At 39.8% G+C, this 22,042-nt stretch overlaps 1 protein-coding gene across 3 annotated transcripts in view; it reads left to right on the top strand.

The window, feature by feature from the left end:
* PPM1H (protein phosphatase, Mg2+/Mn2+ dependent 1H) overlaps positions 1–22,042 on the top strand; it is a 244,575-nt gene that overhangs the window by 79,906 nt on the left and 142,627 nt on the right. For all 3 annotated transcript variants that reach the window (XR_013994038.1, XR_013994039.1, XM_081060277.1), the window contains exon 2: positions 17,682–17,847. Coding sequence is in view for 1 of the 3 variants with exons in the window: in XM_081060277.1 (XP_080916403.1) it covers positions 17,682–17,847 (166 nt within the window). In the remaining 2 variants the exon portion in view is untranslated. The remainder of the gene's footprint in view (positions 1–17,681; positions 17,848–22,042) is intronic.

Here is a 22,042-nt window from a genome sequence, read left to right as displayed (position 1 = left end):
ACATAATGTCAGATTGTCTCACTCATCCATATTTTATCACTTGGTTAAGGTGTAATCATCACATCTTTCCCTTATAAAGGTGTGCTTATCCCTATAAAATTAGTGTGATCTGGGAAGTGATACTTTGTCACCATGCACCCTTTTGCAGTAATCTTTCACTCAAGATTTTTAGCATCTGTTGATCTTTCCCCAAACCAGTTATATCACTAGGGATTGCCAAAGGATTGTCTTCCAATGGTCAGTTCTTCTGCGTACTTTATAGGATTTTTCTTTATTAACTAGAAATGAGCTACAGTTGTTCCTAAAAGAGACAGGATCACCATATAATTTCTTCCCTTTAATGGTCAATTTTCAGAATAAGTAGCTAACACAATTGTCATTTCCAATGGTGGCAATTTAGCTTTTTTATTTCTCTGTAACTCACTGTAGATTTAGGGATTTTTTTTTCTCCATGTTCTCTAAAATCTGTTCCTTTTTGATGCTCCAATTATCTCGTTTAACCAATTACAGCCCCTCAAACATACTCCTATGTCCTTCTGAAATGCCCTGTTATCTTAGAGGGCTTCCTTGCTTTCTGGTCCAAAAAGCTGCCTCTGATTCCCCTTGTGCTTTCACTGATTCCTATCACAAATCAGCCGTTTCCCCAGGAGGCCTGGTCTCTTTCAGTGGGGAACGGTATTTAGGACAAAAAGTCTGGGTGCTTCTAGTGCTCAATTCCTGAGGTGTGGCTGCTATCCAGGCCGTTAAGGCAGACAGGTTTGAGATGTGTGTTTCTACAGTTGATCTCCTAGTGATGTTTCAGCTCAAATTTTACATAAGGTTTTTCTTAACATGGGTTTAATTTATAGTTATTGCTTTACATTACAAATCTTGGGTCTTAATGAATAACATTGATGTTTCCTATAGCCTAATAATATACAAAATATAGCTTCAAATTTTCAATACCAATATTTCTGGTAACAGTAAAACTGTTGAGCAAATTTTAAGATTTTTGTTTTGTTTTGTTTTGTTTTCTTTTTATATCCTGTGGTTGTTCAAAACGCACTTGAAATAACCTGTATGGTTAGATTACCAATTTAGCACACAGTTTGAGGTTTTTTTTCACCTATATGGTGTGTGTGTGTGTGTGTGTGTATTTACTTTTTAAAAGTCAAAATAATTTTTTAAAAATTGATATGCATACTTACAAAAGTCTATGTTCTATTTTTTTCTTTACCCTATCCTTCCCACAAATAGCCCCTGTGGGTATCTGTTTTTATTAGTTTCTAGTTTATTCTTTCAGTTTTTTTATTTGCAAGTGTGTATGTATTCTTTTCTCTTTCCTTTACAAAAGACAGTAGTATAATAGCACTTTCTTTCATTTGCTATATCCTAGAGTGTACATTTAAAACAATAACAAAAAACTTCTGTTCATGAAATGTTCATTAAAATCTGTGTACCAGAGAAGGTGAATCTGAGTTTTAAAAGAATAATAGGAAAGTATGAAACTGTAAATTATCAGTAGTCTCTGACTACAAAAACATATACAATAAATTTTTGAAAAGTCTATTACAGCTTTGGAGTTTGGAGCTCATTAAAAAGTTGTCATTTATTGGAATTTATGAGAACCTCTTAGAGCAGTTAATGGTGTTTGTCACCTTTGGATTAAAGCTAAATGTTATGGAGAGGGATGGAAGTTATTTTAAGTTATTTTTTTCTTGCTTATTAATAAAAACAAGCATGCAAGTGTAATACTTTCTTGGAAACTAGTACATTCAATCTCAAGCTCTTGCATTTTATCACCTTCAACTTTTCTTTCTCTGGGAGTGGAGAGTATTTCAGTACTTTGGATTTTATATAGTCCTTACCAGTGGCTACCAATAAATTCGTAATTGCCAGATCTAGTAGACACTTGACCTTTTTTTAGCACCTGACACTTTCCCTTCTTCACTCCTCACCCCTTTTGCTTCTGTGATACCAGTAAACCTCAGATTTTCCTTCTGGATCTGCAAACGTTGAGCTTCTCTGCAAGTGTAGGTTAGTGGTGGAGATAGACTTTGGAATGATATAGGGATCTTTACCACTCAGTAGCTGCCTGAACCCTGGTTAGTCAACTTTCTGGATTCAGTTTTTAAAAAAGGAACAAATAATACCTTTCCTATGTACTTCACTGTTGAGAGGCTTAAATGAGATGATGTACAATTAAATTATAAAGTATTGACAAGTGTTACATTAGTCATTTTTCTTAATAGTGAAATGTACCTTGGAATTAATCATTTGGAATATAGATAGCATACAGTTATCTTTGATATGAGAACAGTTACCCCAGAAGGTAATTACCTCCAGGTTCGATCTGATGAGTAGTTAGAATGCCCTTCATCCCTTTGTGTTGCAGCCACTTCCACCACTGGAAACAAGCTTCCTGTGCATTGCCTTTCTCTCTTCTACCTCCTCTTACCACTTCTTTTTTACTGCCAACTGTTTCTGAAATGATTCCCATGTGTGGTTTACTCTCAACCACCACTACTCAAACTCCCTTTTCCTGGGGTTAGTGACCCCTTAGAGCCCTGCCCAGACTTTCTTCTGAAATCTTTCAGTGGGAGTCCCCACTTCCCCAGTCACATTCCTGCCATACTCTCAGTGACTGACTTGCCCCAAGTTTATGTTTCTACAACCCGGGGATCCCTTTTTCCATCTTAGAAGGCTCTTGAGCTTCTGAGTCCAGCAATACTAACCAGCACCAGTGGTTTCTTAAACTAGGAGTATCACATATTATTCTTTAGCTCAGGGTGCCTCATTCCCTCATTGAAGAGAATTCCAGTTCCTGGCTAAATCAAAGAATCTCTGAGAGTGGGACCCAGAAATCCATGTGTTAACAAGTTGTCCAGGTGACTTGTAAACACACAAATGTTTGAAAACCATTGGAATTCTATATGTACTTTTCCATAGCAGTGGTGTTATAAATGGCATTTGTAGTTTGTTTGTTTTTCTGAATTTTTATTGGGGGATATTGGGGAACAGTGTGTTTTTCCAGGACCCATCAGCTTCAAGTCAAGTCGTTCTTTTCAAGCTAGTTGTGGAGGATGCAACTCACTGGCCCGTGTGGGAACCGAACCAGCGATGTTGGTGTTATGAGCACTGCACTCTAACCAACTGAGCCAACTGGCCACCCGCATTTGTAGTTTTTCAGTGTTGTATTTTGTTAGGTTATGGTTTAGTCAAATTTCCAGGTAAGCCTGTAAGTGGATCTAATGTTTTGGTCAAAATGTACATTAAGTTAATCAGTCATTTTATTCACAAACTTTTGGACTATCGCACTTTAGGAATTCGTTAGTAAGTTAGAAAGCATTTTGAAAATGAACGATGTAAGAATGAATTTTGCATTATTTTTATTATTTACTGATTAATTCATTTTACTTTGTATCAATGCGGAAAGGATATGTTGTAACCAGAATACAAAAATATGTGTAATTTAGAAATGTAATGAAATGAAAATTACCCTCATGGCCCTTTTTATGAAGAAATATTCTTCTTCCTGATTTCCTTTGTCGTGCTCCCGGTTCCGCTATTAAAATTCATTTTCAGCCATTTAGAGCCTAATTCTTATGAGAGCCAGGATTCTGGAACAATGAGATCTATTTTAATCTCTAGATTGAAATGCAGTAAGGAAGGTAAACAGTTAGCTCATTTAGAATCTGTGGAATTTCCACTAATTTCTGAGACTTATTTAGGCCCTCTATATCCCAGGGTCACAGCTGGTAGTAGTGATTAGTTCTCAGTTGCTAAATTTCCAGTAACTGAACATTCCACTGTCTCCTGATGGTAAGCTTCAGGAATAGTTCTCTACGTTAGTTAAGCATTTATTCATAGCATGCAGCTTTCTTGTTTTTCCAGTCCTCCCAAATATGATTAGCTCAATTAATAACAAGTCAAAGATATTCGGGGGACTAAAGATGCCTGGCCAATGGCTTTCAGAAGTGTATCCAATGCCTCTTTCTGGTCAGAACTGTCAAAATTTTGCTACTTTTTAAAAAAAGTTTCTATTTTACTTCTTAGGACAGGTATCTAGAAATTCTTGAGCTTGTGATAAGAATTTTAACCCCAAGTTACAATTTCTCCCATGAGGTCAACCTTGCATTCCGTAGATATTTGACTGCCTACTGTATATCAGGCACTATGCTAGTCTGTGAGAATACAAGACCAAGTAAGATTCTACCTCTGCCTTCAAGGTACTTACTTATTGCTATGATAATAGTACAAATGAGTGTATGTGAGAGTTGGATGTTGTGAGACTCAACCTGTGATGGACCGCCACCCAAGGGGAATTTACTATAGGATATTGGGATTACCCAAATATTCCAAGGATAAATGAGTCTTGGGAATAGCTGGAACTAGGGACTCAGACTCTATTGAAACTATTTATCCATAGTTGGTACTCTTCTCTTATATAATCTGCTTCATTTTTCCTTTGTCTCTGTCTCTCCCCTGCCCCTTCTCTCTCTTATTTTCCATGGAAGGGCCCTGATTGGCTTACTGAGGGTCAGGTGGCCATTTCTAGACCAATCAGCTACGGTCATGAAACAACTATATGAGTGAGATGGAGTTGTCTACAATGTCTACAAGAAAGGGGGTCTGGACAAATAAAACATGTCTTTGCTAGATCTTTGCTAAGTAGTTTACATTCATTCATTCATTCTCTTAATCTACACACCCCAATTTTATAGCTAAAGAAACTAAAGTTTAGAAAGGTTAATTAACTTACCTAACTCATACAACTAGTAAGTGGCAGAGCTAAGAAAACAGTCCAAGTTTCTGGTACTCTTTATCATTGTAACCACTAACTCCTTAATGGTTACAATGCAGTGTTTAAAAACTACAAAAAAAAAGTTTATAAGAAGCAACTTTAAGACAATGATGTTCTTACACTGAGCATTCAAGGTCAGGGGCATTTGTCAGACAGGAGGAAGTTAGATTATCCCAGGCAGAGGGAAGGACCTGCGTGAGGGAATTGTGCTGTGTAGCAACACTGCTTTCCGTAAACTACAGGCTGTATTTTGTGGCTAAGAATTAGGGGGAGTATGGATAGGGGCCAGATCATGAGACCCTTGTGTAGCAAGGTGAAGAGTTTATATTTCATTCTGAAGTCGTTGGAGTCTGGAGGAATTTGAGCGTGGGAAAGAGATGGCCATCTTCATGGTTGGGAAAGGTCAGTCTTGCCGTGCTGTGCAGGCTTTACTGGAGAAGGGCCAACTAGTTAGGCTAATGCAATGGTGCCTGGAAGATGTGATGAGGGCCTGAATAAGGCATGGGAATTTGGGGATGTAAGTCATAGTTGTGAGATTGAATCTACTGGCTGAGAGTCTAGATGTGGGCCAGGAGCTAGGACGACAGCGATGTTCCTTGGAATTTTCGGTCCACTAAGATCCGCACACCAGAAGGAGGTAGACAGCAGGAAGAAGGAAAAAATGAGTACAGATTTGGGCCGCTTGAATGTATGTGATATGTAAATGCAAATATCCTGAAGGCATTCAGTAATGCAGGTCAGACACCCCAGAGATCTGTACCGGAGGAGGTATGAATATGGCAGTGCGTAGTGCTTAGATCATAAATGCAGCCCTGAGAATAGAGAAGATCTCCTAGGATATGTTGGGTAGGAAGAAAAGCAAGCCAAATTGGGAGCCCCCGGGAATGGCAGCATTTGAGGCTCACTTACAGCCCCCACATTAAAAGGCTGATTGGGTTGGGAAGTTTGAGTTAATCGTATCTCCGTTTCATAGCAATTTGCCATATGTCAAATATGATTTACCAAGTATCAGAGAATTAGCAAGACAAGTACCACTCTAGAGCTTTGTTCCATGTAAATTAATTTTAGCTCTGAAAGCAGTTGAGGTTTTGTGTTAACTGGAGGTGGGGGTGGGGACACATACCAACTCAACAGTTGGAGAAGAATCCTTAGAACCTTCCCATTCATGGCAGAGATCTCAGAATGTCCCTGACAGGTGACAAACCAGCTTTTGGACGTTTCCAGGAAAGAGAATTCCTACTTTCTGAAGTAACTCATTGTTTTGCTGAGCAGCTTTAACCTGATGGTATCAGAATTGCCCGTGTGCTACCCGCTTGGGCCTTTTCCTCCTGCCCAATAGTGTTTGCCAACAGAGAGTGCCAGCCTGGCCCACCACGCTGTTCCTGGTAAGCTCTGACTGTTAACACAGCAATATTATTGAGCAAGCACTTGGTTATAAGTCCGAAACCAGCAGTGGGGTTCAGATCAAGCTTCCACCTAGAGATGTGCTAGTCTCGGACTTCCCCAGCCACTGCTCTGCTGCCGATGTTTGGGGCTCACTTGACATATCCTGCTCCCAAGTTCATTCGTCCTTATTGTTAAAATTTTTTCTTTGGAACATAGGCTTATTTTTCTTGAAGCCAATTGATGGGACATCCCAATAAAAATATTTTATGCTTTAAGATACCTATAGTCAGGCTTAGAACTCAGTCATTATTCTCATCTCCCCCATGGGTTGTTAGGGGGTACATAAGTTCATTTGTTCATTCATTCAGCTAACATTGCTTGAGTGCCTACTCCCTGCTCTGTGACTTGAATGGGGGAAAACATAACCAAAATCAACAGACAGCATCATGGAGCAGCATATCTATCTTTGACTAGTTGAAATCTATTGGTCACCTACCTTGTTCTTTTTATTTAAGGATGATATTGGTCATCCAATTTAAAACAGTGTACATTTTGTCAGTGCATTTGTCACCTTTAAGGCCCTATCGTTTCATTGTACTTTATAGCTTTCTGAGGATGAAAAGATCAATTTGCCTAAAATGGGACCCAGATTGGCCCTTCTGGGGCCCCAAAGTTTAAACTGACATGTTCTTTCCCTTGTTAATTTAAATTAGGGAAGCTTGAATTGTTAACTGAGATTTGTCTTGGGTCTGGGCACAAAGGTAAAAAATGTTAGATCAGGTGGCAATCAGCTTTCAAAGGGCTATTTTTTTTTTGTTCTAGCTTTAATCTGGAAACAAAACAGACTTTCTCTACAAATTAGTCAACACAAGGGTGAAGATTTTCCAAAGCAGATTGTTTTCACTTAAAAGAAAGTATGTGTTAAAAAAAAAAAAAGACTTAAATCATGAGGGGAAAATTAATTATTGCTCTTACTGTACATTTGTAGTAATATTGTGCTTGCCTCAGAAAAAAAGTGTATTGGAGCGCTGAAATCTTGTGACATATCAAAATTCCTTCTTGCAATACCTATGTTCTATTTATAGGTTGTTGTGCATCATTTTTGTGAACACAATATGTTGTTTAAAACCTCAATTGCTATGAGAAAATGCCAGAATGACTTGTTGAGAACGTTTAACAGAATCATTTTGCCTGTGATATTTACAGGGCCAATACAATGAGGATAATGATACCACCTTTCTCATGTTTAGGGTTTCAAGCATTAACAAAGTTGTTAGATGTAAAGTGCTTTAAACAGCTCCGTTTTCCAACAGTCAGATAACTACTCAGTAAGGAAACGTACTGCTAATTGTCCCCATCTTATACTGATGAGAAGCTGAGGCCCTGGGAGATATACAGTAACTTGCCGAAAGTCATGCAGCTACTTACTAGCTCATTTAGGATTCAAACCTGTGGAATCCGGTTCCAGCAAACTGCCTCCCAAGTTTCTAGCAGAGAGAGAAACCTGTCTGCCTGCCCCAGCCTGGTGTGACCTGATCTGCTGTGTGTTTGAGCGACATAGCCAGTGCAACTGTGGAGATGTGGGTGAGGGGCCTTCTCTCATAGGAAGGACAAGAGCACATATTTAAAGATCTTCTCGAAAGCAGGAATTAGAACTCCCAAGTTAGAGTTTCATCCTTCTACCACCAAACAATCCTCTCCTGTATAAAATTGTTCTTGTGTTGTTGGAAGGTTACAAAGGAAAATATCAGAGCCTTTGATTGCTCAGAACTTGCTTTATCCCAGAGCAAGGGAAAAGTCAAGATTGTATCTAGGGTCTTTGAAGAAACTGCTGATTAAAAATTGATGTATTTCATTTGATGTCTTTTGAGATTAAAGTACTTTTATCTTTTGGTTTCATTTCATTCCAGGCTTTTTTAAGTTCACATTTTTAAATTACACTTTTGAAATTGACTTTCACTTTGTTTTATGAGAGAAATGAATTTCTCTCACATTGCTGATAATACTGAAACATCTGGTGAATAAAGAAAGGAAACCTTACCTTTAGAAATGTAGTAGCTTCAAGCATATTGCTTTCCCCCCCTTAATTGCCACTAGAAGCTAACAGCTATGTGGAAGTAATATTGTTCTAAACCTGAAAAAAATATTTTCCTGTTTTATTTAAAGTAAAACTTACAAACTTAACATCCTTTTTGGGTAGGCCTGTGTTTTTTTTTGTTTGTTTGTTTCACACAGCAGCGCTGTGGCCATGTGTGGGAATTTTCCCAGCACTTGACAAAGCACAGACTTCCTTATTTAAATACGGAAGTTGGATTTGGGTGATGTTAATGGTTTTTACAAGAGGACCCAGAGAATAACTGAAAGGAAATGCCCAAAGGCAGCTTTTTTATTTTTATCTTTACAAGTTCATTTCTAAACAGCCAATAGGAAGAAGAAAACATTGATTTTTGTGTGGGGAGATCTATGGGACACCGTATCTTCTTTGGATCTTTCATGTTTGTTTTTTAATCTTCAATTATTTAATTACATTGGTGAGGGGGACAGACACTAGCAATGGGCCCCAAGTGCTACTAGCAAAGTATTTCCAAAGCTGATGTTACGAATAACACCAAGATGCATGTTAAATTCTTCCTACGCCTACATCGCTCTCTTTGCTGCACTTACATGTTAACGTATAATCGTGTGAAATTTTCAGCTTTTGACTTACAAAACCAGTTTCAGAGTTCAACCTAATAGCTAAGTTCAGGTGTCAGCACACATTTTCTGTAAAGGTTTAGACAGTAAATAATACAGGCTTTGTGGACAGGACAGTCATTGTGGAAACGACTAACTCTGCTATTGTACTTGGGAAACCACCATAGACAATATGTGAATGAATGAACGTGGCTGTTGTGTTCCAATAAAACTTGATGGATACCGAAATTTGAACTTCATATAATTTTCACATGTCACGAAATCTTCTTTTGATTTTATTTTTTTCCCTCAACAACTTAAAAATGTAAGAACCATTCCTAGCTTGGGGGTCATCCAGAAACAATCGTGGCTCGGATTGGCCCACAAGCCATGATTTGCCAACCTCTGGTTAAGTTGAAATTGCCTGTCACTGCCTTTGTAATTTCTGGTACTTTCTGTTTGCGGATGTAAAACCAGTCTCCTTATCTCATCCGACAGAACTCCCCACCTGCTCGACTTGTTTCACCATTTCATCTCCCTTCATAATCAGTGTATCTTACCTGCTCTTTCTGCCAGTAGAAACCTGAAGTCATCCTCGTTACTCCTGTCTCCTCCACCATCCATGTCCGGCAGGTTTTACTAGGATTTCCCAGTACGTTCACCTCCTCTCAAACCTACTCTTTTCCTCCACCAGAGCCATTGATTGGTTCAAGGCCTCTTTGTCACCAGGACTATTATAACCAATTTCTTTGCTTTTGTCATTTATCTTCTATAATCCATCCTCTGTTAGGCCACTGCTGTCACTGTCCTACATAATTTTGGTCATAACAATCCTTTGTTTAAGCGTTCTTAGATTCCTCCCAGTGACATGGGCTTTATAGGGTGACGTTCCCATAGAATTTCCTGGTCTAGTTCTGAGGCGGATCCCTCACCAAATCTATGCTTAGGTCACACCCAACACCTTCGATGAAGTTCCCATCACCCTCTGTTTTCACAAGCTGTTTCTCTCCTTGCAGAGCCTTTCCTCATTTTTTTCTCTGACTATTGATTTCCTCCCTCAATCCATCTGACTGAACTCGAGGCCACCTCATCTGTGACATTTTCCGTGACTCTTGTTTTGCAGAGTTGCCTTCTTCTCTGCATTCTCCAATCCCTTGTGACATAACCCTCAAGAATGGCATCAGTCCCAGCTAATTGTATTTATCTGTAACAAGGTCTCCCTACTGTTGTTGACTGTTGGCTCCTTGAGAGCGGAAACTGTGTCCTAGGTTTCTTGGTTTATCCCTGCTTGGTTACACAGTAGATATTTTTAGAGTAATTAATCATTTCAGTCAATATGGTGAAGATATACTATGCATCTAATAATTTTCTTGATTTATTCATGAAGTCACCAGAAATCTGATGGCAGGGTTGCAGAATCCAATGACTTTGGGGCCAGGCGGGTTATTTAAATGGCAGAAGTGGACAGAGTGAAGGCTGGGTAGAGCTTTCTAGAACATGTCCTGTCTCGTGGGGCTGCCTCCCCTCAAGTCCAGCTGATTGTTGTCACACAAAAGTTTGGCAGTTTTCAAGAGAAATGGGAAAATTAAGATTTTTAATGTAACTATCCCAATTTTAAAAAATATTAGCAACTAATTCACCTTTTAGAAAAACACTTTGTGGGCAAAAATCTAAAAACACCAACCTGTCTATGGGCTGAATGTGTCCTGTGAGACCCCAGTTTGCAAACCCTGATTGGTCACATCCCTTCATCAGCCACAGATAGGGCCCAGGAACCGAAGGTGTAAAGTCGCATGACGGGAGAAGAACTGCATGTATTTGCTACTTTGCCAGTGTATGCTTATCCTGCCTTTGGACCATGCTCTCTCCATGTGTTGGCACTTAGACTCCTTCCAAAATATCAAAGCCAAAAGAATTCCATTTCGTACCATCCTTTCTCCTCCCTGGTAACAGCCAACTGACTATTAACTGAATGGGCTGGGAAGACCTCTTGTTCCCCCTCCTACCCAGAGGTAACTGAAACTGTCTGGGAGAAGCTATTATTCTTGATGGATGTTCTGGCTGTTTATACTGATGGCTATTATCAAAGGCTTATGTTCCTAGTCAGAGCCGTGATTTTCCAGGACACAAGAATGAGAGGTTATTAACTCCCTTGGAGCTAGGAATTAAGTTGTCCTCGTGTTCCAGCTGATCTGGGTGGTCAGCAATCACTTCAGAGAATCACAGGGAGCATTACCTAAGAAGTTACCTAGAAAAGAGGTTTTTAGTAATTGATAGCTATATTTGGTCTTCCATAAATGATTCATTTACCATCCCTCTCCCTATAGCCTTTTGCTATCTGCTTCTCAATTGTGTATGTATCAGCAATATTGCACTGCACCTGATGGCCTTTATAAAACATGTCCTCCTCCTTTCCCAGTATCATTACTAACTGCTTAGAAGCAGTAACACTTCATGTAAACTTTTTAGCCTAAACTGTTCAGGTCTTTATTTTCTTTAAAAAAAAAAAAAAGCCATATAATAAGAACCAACCAAACAAATAAACTAAACCAAACAAAGTTCTCTGTTTGGTCTTTTTCTGTGGGTCTGGGACAGGAGTTTCTGCGTCCAGGAGGCTGGGAGCCCAGAGATGGCATTTGTGGGCAGAAGTGGGTAGGAATCTAGAAGCAGCACGTTAGTAAGTGTGTGAATGCTTTCCTGTGTACAGATTCCCTTCCCGTGTGGCTTGAGTGTTGCAATAACTTTGAGAAGAGGGCTCAGAGGAGCAGGGGGCCTTGCTCAAGTCCCTGTTCTGGGAAGTGTCATGCCATGCCACTTGAAGGCTCTGGCTGCCTTCAGGTGGCCATGCGTCCCTGAGGCAGGCAGAGATGTGCTGATGGAGAAGTGAGGGAGGAGGAGAGTCTCCAGGAATTCACGTGACTGGATAAATTCCCCTAACCCCAGCAGCACAGGTAGAAGCTTTGTATTTGATATATTATTATTAAATGACGTATATAGTGAGTACTCACTATGTGCCGGGCACTGTTAAACACTTTCCAGGCTAGAGCAGTTCGTTCTCATAGCTCTTCTATGATCAGAAGTGGCTTACCATTCCCATTTTAGAGGGAGAAAGTAATTATGGCAAATCGCACAGCTAGAGCCTAGTCATCGGCAGAAGCCGAGTGTGGACGAAGTCTCTCTGATTATCGTCCCTGTCGTGTGTCCTGCACTCTGCTGAGTACTTGCTGGTGGGGAAGGGGGGTGGTGGTAATGAAGGACTCGACACCTGTCGTGTTCAGCACAGTACATGACACATGGGAACCCTTTAAAAAAGGTCTGCTGTGACTATCCTTTGTTGATTGGCTGTCGTTTGTAAATCCTTTTGAAAACAGTTCCATTGGGAGTTCTCTGGACCAGTGGCCTTTGTGCAAGGGCTCACTACTTGAGGATACTTGAGAGTGCTTCCTTGTCTGTATTTAGGAATAGGGACCTGTCCTATGGGTCATCTTATCGGATGAGTGTTCTTGTCGTCAAGGTTTTGAGCAGATGAGAACTGTTGATAATTTAACAGTTGCAATTAAAAGCAGGACTTTCCTGTGGAAATTCAGGGGCAGGTGATTTTTAAAAACTTCGTGACTAGAGTATTTTACAGAGAGAAGGAAAACAGGTTTCCCTAGTGTGTGACAGTAGCACAGAATGAATCGCTTGCCCTTTCTAAATAGGTTCTGCTAGTGCTGTGCTCTCATGGTCACATTCACGCATGGTGTCCTGGTCACAGCCTCAAGCTGTATCTGATATACACAGAGCGTTTTTGACTTTAAGGTACTTAAAATTCCGTGTTTACTTGTTTTTACAAGGGAAACCATCGAGGTGCTATGGTTTAGCTATGGCTTAGTTTGAATGTAGGTTGGTTGGTAAACATAGTCCATAAATGAATTTAACTTTGCCATGTGTCTCTCGCTCTGGGCAAATGTGTCATGGGTCTTCTTAGAGATGAAAGAACCAGATATGAACTTTGCATATTGAAGACACAGTAGTTATCCCTCCCCTTCACCCTCTGACATTTCTCACCTGAATTTTAATTTTAACTTCAACATTACCTTATTCTTAAATTTAGATGACTAAAATCGTTTCTCCCCAACACACGCACACACACACACACACACACACACACACACACACACACTCCTAGCAACTCCCAGAATTTAATCCATCAAGGACTGCTAAGAAACCGTGGTTTCCTGAAGTTAAGTAACTTGACCAAACCCTCTGCCATCAGTAGCTGTGACTTATCTTTAAAATGGGGAGAATAATGGTGGCTAACTCATAGAGTTGACAAGAGCATTAAATGAGTTAATTAATTACTACATGTAAAATGCTAACAACAGTCCCTGGCACACAATTCTCAGCAAATGTGAGATACTATTATTACTCTACATCTAGGATGTAGCAGAACTGACTTCTGTCTGATTTTGTTTATTCACTCAACAAACATTTGTTGAACATCTGCTGTGTTACTACGTTCTGGGGCAATAGCCCGTGTTCTTAACCCACTATGCTTTATTGCCTCCAGTTTAGTGTCGAGGAAGCCATTTTCCTGCTTTGTGGGAAATTGAAAAATAAGGTCACCAAAGATATGATGATTCATGGTCCACCAGCATTTTGTTTTATAGTCTTAAAATTAAGCATCACAGGTAGGTATTGTTTAGGTAAAGAATGCATGTGTTATAGTTGAGCTCAAAACGGTACTGACTTTTATGCTGGCACATTAGACAAGAAGAGAGTGTAGCTGTTGAAATAAGCTGCTTCCATTTAAAGAAATTATTGAATCTATTAACAGCATGATGCTCCTTAACTTGGGAAGCAAAGTTTTTTTCAATTTACTTTTAGGGGAATTAAAGGTTTTATTTACATTTAGTAAACAAAGCATTTGCCTTTGAAGAACAAAATCAAATATACTAGGGGTGCCAAAAAAATGTATACGCGTGACGTATATTCATCTTTTGTTATTGGTATATATTGAGTATTACAATTTTAATACAGTTTTTTCCTTTCTTAAAATGTGTATACATTTTTGAGGCACCCTCTGCATAAGTTGATGGATGTCAAGCTTTTTAGAGCAAAATAAATTGAGAATAATCAGGACTTTCTCCTAAAGCTGTTTGGAGTAAGGAATTTGAAATAATATATAAAATATGGGATAAGAGTTGTATTTTTTTAAAAAAAGGCAGTGGCTTTAAATTAACAAGACTTTATCAGATACCTGACCAAACAGGTTTTTACAGGGTTGGGACTGCTCTCTCCCACTACATTGCCATTTCTGGCTTTGTGATAGCTAGTTAATGTCATTCACAAGCTGTATTCCGCATGAAATGGCAAAGTAAGGCCACCCGTGATTGTTCTTTCGCAGTTCTCTAGCTTTGATGAGTCATTGCAGTACAGTCCTCTGAACCAAGTGCTGATAAGAATAGATATACAATAGGAAAATAAAACCACTGAGACTGGAGCCGAAAGAGCTGTGAGCTCAGAAGTGTGTTCACAGCTCTGCTGTATTGAGCTGTGTGACCTTGTACAAGTCACCGTCTTCCAGAGTCCCAGGTTTCTCGGGCAGAAAATAAAGTTTCTAGAGTCTCTTGCTGAACTTAAGTCAACTTTGGAGTTTAATATCCGCTAAGAGAGATAAGAGATTAAAGCACTTTCAGGGGGCAGTGATTCGTGATTTGTGTAATTATAGAAGCTTTGTTGACTGTTGGAAAACAGCAGTGGCAGATGAGTCAGCCTGGCATGTAGCTATTGGAGATCAGTGATGCTGTCTTTGTTAAAAAAAAAAAAAAAAAGACCTGACTACAGCATAAGTTTTGCTGCCAATGGTCAGGATGATGCCAAGTTCCAGAAATAGCAGCCATGCTTTTTCAGAGGAATATGGAGAGGATGGCTGTCACGAACTGGTTTTCCCATCCGAAGTTTCCTTTTACCTGTACCTAGGGAAGATGCTTCTGTGCGAGATGATGGGGATGAAACATCACCATCCAGTAAACTGTCTATCTCGAACATGTTGCTTGGGATGTCGCTACTAGTGGCTAAGAAAAGGCAGGTGATGTTCCGAACTTCCTTCCTTTGCCTGGTTTTATTCTCTGAGGATGGACACAAAAGGGAAACTCCGGTTAAATGCATCTTCTGTGTTATGAGCTCCAGCTGCAAACTCCTGGACTAAGCATGGGCTCCTGTAGAGACAGGCAAATCTGAACCACCCATCCTTCATCCTTCCTCTGGGCCCTGTCTCAAACTCCTCCAATGGCCAAAGAAGCTAGGAGAGAATTCCCCTTTCTCATCCTGGACCTGAGCCTGCCTATCTGCTGATTCTGTGCTTCCCCAGACAGTCCAGCTTGGCCTGACACAGATTGACGCTAGTCCCCGCTTATAATAATAGGAAGAGGTTGGGTTAGCGGTCAAGATAGGCTTCAGTTTTGAATCCCAGCTGTGCCACTTCCTGGCGGTAGAGCCTAGGGTGAATTATTTAGCACAGGTAGTAAGTGTGGTAATAATAATAGTCATGATGCAGGTAGCCCCATTGTTTTTTTCAAGAATTACATTGTGTTCTTAAACCATATGGAAATGTCTCCTTAGTGAGAAGTGAAGGTGGGGCAGAAAACTAGACCTTGAACTCTCCTTTCTCCTATCCTTAAGAGGATATGATGAACACCCAGGGCAGATTTGACCTCTCAGAGATGGGCAAGGATTCCCACCTCCTTACGCATGCCCCTAAGGACAAAGATTTTCAAATTCTGTAAGCAATTTTCTACTTAAAAAAAAAAATACTACACAAAACTATTATGTACAATGAGTAAAAGTAAGGTTTTCTTTATTAAAATGTAATTAAGTTGCAATTTATAATAAACCCAATAGGAACAATGAAGCAGTTTTGATTACCACAGAAATTTGAAATAGGGGAGATAATAAATGACTGGTATGGTCTTTTCCCTAGAATACATAGGTAAGTACAGTTGGATCTCAGTATCTGCAAGGCATTGGTTCTAGGACCTCAGCAAATACGAAACTCTGTGGATGCTCAAATCTCTTCTTAAATAAAATGGCGTCACATGATGCACACAATTGGCCCTCCACATTGGCAAATTCCCAACTGCATACTGAAAATCTTGTTTTCAATCCGAGGTTGGTTGACTCCATAGTTGCAAAACTCATGGATACGGAGGGCTGACTGTAATTGCAAATGGTAATTTTTTTAAGACAGTTTTCTTTCAATCAAATAATATTGGTCAGTCAAAGAGGAATGATGGAAGGCTTTTTATACCAAAGCTACCCAACATATGTGAACTGGCATGCATTTGTTCACATGTAACAGATGAGAATGAACTTTTCAATTGCATTTCCCCCCAAAATGCTTATACATTTAAGAAAGGAACTTAAAGTAAATGTTAAAACCTGTGAAACACCTCCATAGAATCCCAAGGTTTGGCAGAAGACTGCTTGAAATACACTTTCTTAGATCTTGCATTACTCAAATCTCAATTTGTTCTTCATTTTCTGTTTGGTGGTGGCGTGTATGTGTTGGCTTACGGAGATCTATACAATTTTCAAAACGAAAAGCCATTTGAGATGAAAAATGGTGAAATTTGAATAAGATCTGCCGTCTGGTTGATGGTATTATATCAGTGTCAATTGCTTGTTTTGATACTGTACTGTAGTTATGTAAGATGTTATCATTGGGGGAAGTTGGGTGGAGGGTACATCTGTACAGTACTATTTTTGCAATTTTTTCTGAGTCTATAATTATTTCAGAATTAAAACATAAAAAATGTCATTTGAAAACAATTATCCTCTACTTTTTTGTAGGGAATACAATCAGATTGATAGAGCAGTGTACGTTCCACACATGTAGAGTGGACTTCCATTTATCTTACCGTTAAAAAAAGCATCTTTTCTTTCCTTGCCAATTGAGTTCTATATCCTTCACACTTGCTCTGTCACTGCATGTGACACTGTTGTAGTTTTGGTAAAAAAAATAAAATACAAAAAAAAAAATTACAAAAAAACCAAAACAACAATAGCCAATGGCAAATCAAGAAGAGCTCTTTCCGGAAATCTATTTTAGCTGCTGTTTAATTACTTAATAAGAAAAAGGTACTGAAACCCAAGGGCTCAGTCTATAGTCACCTGATACAGAAAACGGTATGTGAATGATGTAGTATGTTTATTGGAAGCATTCCTATGCTTGCAACATTTAGTAATTAGGCCAATGCAGTGTCAGCATGCCACGATATGATTATGTGGCCAAATCAGAGTGCCTCGTAGCCTGGGATGATGACACAACGTGATGAGTATTCTACAGGAGAAAAGATACAGGATGAAAGATATTTTTAAAAGAGTGAATCTTTGATCCTTTCACTTCTCTGTGTAAAGTGAAAGTGGATATGGCAGCAGTGAAATATAGTTCTCTGTTCCCTTGGATTTTACAGTGTTCTGTGCGCTGTCGATTACTGCCTTGTTCTTTCATAAGATTAATGATAGTTTTGCTCTTTATCACTTGGAGAAATGCAACAATTCCCTGAGCCTTCAGATCTAGCTTCCTTGTAATTACCAAGAGTGATTTGACTAGAATGGTTCGTGTGTTTTGACTAGAATGGTTCGGTGGAGTTGATCACATCTATCAGACACCTGCAAAGGTGAGCTGCACTCAAAACAACACTTCAGTGAGTGTTTTAATGTGTGCTACATAAAAGGTCCTTTGCATTACTGTTGTGTCAGTCATGGAGACTGCCTCTTGAGACTCTTGAGACTAAGCTCTCAGCTTTCTGGAAATCACTCTGTCTGACCATTTTTTTTCTGGCTTTTTCTCCAGGGTTATCAATGCCGGGAAGAGCACACACAATGAAGACCAAGCGAGCTGTGAAGTACTCACTGTGAAGAAGAAAGCTGGGGCGTTTTCCTCAACCCCAGGCAGGAACACAACTAAGAGAAGGTCCTCTCTTCCTAATGGGGAGGGGCTGCAACTGAAGGAGAACTCGGTAAGACCCTCCTTTATCCCCAGTTCTCAGGTGAGAGGAACACACACACTCTGGCCCTATTGTGAGATGTTCCAGCTGAATCGAGTCTATAATGGAAGACAGAGAAACAGTGTCCCCGGAGTTAGTGGAATGGTGGGTCTCTACTTAGGTTAGCAGTCAAAACTGAAAGTGACACAGTATGAAGAGCTGGTGGTTAGGTTCTTAACCTTTAAACTAAATAAAACACCCACATCACATACAGGTTTTGTTGCAAGAATTAGTATATATAATGCTTAATGGTTTTAAAGAAGCCACTTCATGAATTTTGTGAAGGAGATAGTCTCTGGAAGCCTCTGACGAAGGGTTGAAATTACTCTCTCCATTGGCTTACAGCCCTGCTATGACTTTGCCCTTTCCTTCCCCTGGCCTGTCTATTGGAGTTGTCCAGTTGGAGCCTGTGCCTGATACTTTTGCAAATTAATATTTGTTTCAACTGGCCCAGAGCCCTTGAATCCCATGGGGCAGTCCTGTAGACTGAATGCCCCGTTGACAAACCACAAAGCATTTCTCTTTTCTCCAGTTTCTGGAGGATAAAAAGACATCCTTGGAGCAAGTTCGGAAGAAACACTCAAAAAGGATAGGAAATGACTGACACTGTCCATCAGCAGATTATTTAGTCCTACAGAAAAGAGACATTGAAAGAATGACCCAAATGTAACTATTTGTTCTAACTATTTGATCTTGAGAATTTTTTTTAAAGATTTTATTGGGGAAGGGGAACAGGACTTTATTGGGGAACAGTGTGTACTTCCAGGCCTTTTTTCCAAGTCAAGTTGTTGTCTTTTCAATCTTAGTTGTGGAGGGTGCCGTTCAGCTTCAAGTTGTTGTCCTTTCAGTCTTAGTGGTGGAGGGCGCAGCTCAGCTCCAAGTCCAGTTGCTGTTTTCTAGTTGCAGGGGGCACAGCCCACCATCCCTTGCAGGAGTCGAACCAGCAACCTTGTGGTTGAGAGGACGCATTCTAACCAACTGAGCCAATCGGGAGCTCAGCGGCAGCTCAGCTCAAGGTGCCGTGTTCAATCTTAGTTGCAGGGGGCGGAGCCCACCACCCCTTGTGGGACTCCAGGAGTTGAACCAGCAACCTTGTGGTTGAGAGCCCACTGGCCCATGTGGGAATTGAACCGGCAGCCTTCGGAGTTAGGAGCATGGAGCTCTAACAGCCTGAGCCTCCGGGCTGGCCCAAAAATATTTTTGACTATAAATTTTTATAGAATTGTAAAAGGTCTAGGAATCTGTTCTTAGTCTCAGAAATAGTGTCTTATTGTATTTATGTGTAGGGAATAAAAATACTGATTTGTTTTGTTAGTTTTACCTCAACTCAGAGTTAGAAACACAGGGACCTATGGAGACTTAATCAGTTGTACTTGTTTTCAAAGCTGAAAGAAGCATTGATTAGAATTCCCCAAACAATCAGAGTCGAGGACCCATATGGGCAGAAAAGAATAATAGTGATTAAGTGCATGGATTTTGGACTGAGATGTTTTTGTGCAGTCCATCATTTGCTAAGCTATTTAATTTGGGGATTATTATTTGTTTGTTGAGCCTCAGTGTTCTCTTCTATAAAAAGGACTAATAATGGTAGTAACTATCAAATATGGTAGGAACAGGCTGGTTGGAAGTATAAAATCCAGTAAGTCCATGGAAAATGTTGAGCTAGTGTCTTAATTAATCCTTGATAAATATTACTGATGATTATCCTGAAATCATTCCCATTTATGTCATTCTCTATGGGTAACGCCCCCTGAATTTTGAATGTTTATTTATTTGCAAATTGGAGATCATACTTACTTGTCAGATTGTGAGGATTGAGTTATTATGGAAAAGGGCTCAGAAAGTGTGCGACATTAATGGTAATGTGCCAGTGACTTAATTAATGATAATGGGTGACAGTGATTTAATGTTGCTCTTTCCTCTGACATTTCCCCCCTGCCACTGGGATACAAAGTGATTTCTGTAAAAATAAGTCAATGGTGACATTTGGCCCAAGGCCAGCTGGTGATGGCATTGTTCCTTCTTGCTAAGTTCCTCCTACAAATGGAGCCAGGAATAACTTTTTAACTTCTTGTCCTTAAGAAGAGCGAAACCAATGCACACGTACCTTAGGATGGAGCTGTGATCCTCCCTGTGATGGTTTTGAATATCTGGAGGGGTCTGTGCTGGAGGCAGTGAGGCGGTACCCAGCAGAGTGGACGCGGACACATCCTGGCACTCCATCTCCTGCTTCTGACATAGCAGCTTCATATCTACCTGCCTTATATATTAGACTTCTTACTAGAGCTTAAGACAACAACTGTGTGCTGCTGCTTTTTTTAATGAAAATATATATAACATAAAATTTACCATTTTACCCATTTTGAAACGTATAGTTCAATGGCATTAAAGACATTCATATTGTTGTACAACCGTCTCCATCATCCGTCTCCAGAACTTTTTCATCTTCCCAAATTGAAACTCCACAGCCATTAAACACTAACTCCTTTCCTTTCCCCTTCCCTCAGCACCTGGCAACCACCATTCTATTTCCTGTCTCATGAGTTTGCCCACTCTAGTTTCCTCATGTAAGTGGAATCATACAACATTTGTCTTTTTATGTCTGGCTTATTTTACTTACCAGGATGTCTTCAAGGTTCATCCATATGTAGATTGTGAGAATTTCATTCCTTTTTGAGGCTGAATAATATTCTGTTGTATGTATGCACATCATTTTGTTTATCCACTCATCCATCAGTGAACACTTGCTTCCATCTTTTGGCTATTATTTGAATAATGCTGCTATGAGCATGGGTATACAGATATCTATTCAAGTCCCTGCTTTAAGTTCTTTTGGATATATTCCCAGAGTGAAATAGCTGGATGATATGGTAATGTTTAAAAATTTTTGAGGAACCACCATACTGTTCTCCACATCACTATTTTACATTCCCACTAGCAATGCACAAGGTTCCAATTCTCTACATCCTCACCAACACTTGTTATTTTCTGTGTGTTGTTTTTTTTTTTAAACAGTAGCCATTCTAATGGGCGTGACGTGGTATCTCATTGTGGTTTTGTCTTTCTAATGATTGGAGCTCTTGCGCATCTTTTCATGTCCTTATTGGCCAGCTGTATGTCTTCTTTTAAAAAAGTCTATTCAAGTTTTTGCCTGTTTTTAAATTAGGTAGTCTGACTTACTGTTTGCCCTGCTTTTTAAAAGCTTGAAAAACTATTGTCTATTTTGCCAGATGATCACTGAGCACTTGTGTACTAGGAATAAAACAGACAAAAATCCCTACCCAGAGGGAGCTTACACTCATTGAGGGAGACAAATAGTTAAAATATATACACTCTATAGGGAAACACAAAGTAGGGAAGCAGGAATAAAGGAAGTGTGAGGTGTAAGAGGTGGTTAAAGAAGGCATCACGGAGAAGGTGACATTTGGGCAAAGACCTTAAAGTGCAGCTACTTGGAAGAAGAGCATTCTGTAGTAACATCCTAGGTAATTGCAAAGACCCTGAGATAGGAGCAGGTCTGGTGTTTTCAGGAATGATCCAGAAGGCCCATGTGACTGGAGCAGAGATAGTAAAGCCTGGATTGCAGGCGGTATTGTCAGGAAGGCAGTGAGAGTGGAGTGAGGAAATTCTGACAGGACCTTGAAGGCCTGTTATCAGGACTTTGGCTTCTACTCTGAACGAACAATTTATTAGCAGAGGACATTGGATACTACTTAAAAGAGGCCAGTAATTTTTTCCCCATCTAGAGGATATCCCCTTAACTTGAATATGGTGGAAAGGGTAGTGATAGTATAGGGCCCAGAGCAGGAAAACATCTGCAGGAGACAAGTAAGGTGGATCTGCTGCTTTTCCTCTGTGAATCTATATCTTTACTCAACAAACATGTATTGAGCACTGAGACTGCACGTTAGGCCTTGGGGAAAAGGAGATAAACTCAATATAATTCCAGTCCTCCTAGAGCTGAGTTGAGGAGGCAGAAAGAGTCAATAAGCAGCAGTACTACAGAAGAAAGATGTTTTAGAAGAAATGAATAGTCAAGGTTGTATGGTAGCCTAATTCAGATTAGTCACTGGTGGTTTGGGAAACAACGGAAGTGGGGAGGGGTTGGATTAGGTAAACCTTTCTTTACCTAAACAAGTGACATTTGAGCTGTTCTCTTGAAAAATGA

This window comes from Rhinolophus hipposideros (genome assembly GCF_964194185.1).
Source record: "Rhinolophus hipposideros genome assembly, chromosome: 9".
In the NCBI taxonomy this organism is placed as follows: domain Eukaryota; kingdom Metazoa; phylum Chordata; class Mammalia; order Chiroptera; family Rhinolophidae; genus Rhinolophus; species Rhinolophus hipposideros.
The sequence above is the reverse complement of the archived record's forward strand: the minus strand, read 5'-3'. Positions and strand labels throughout refer to the sequence as shown.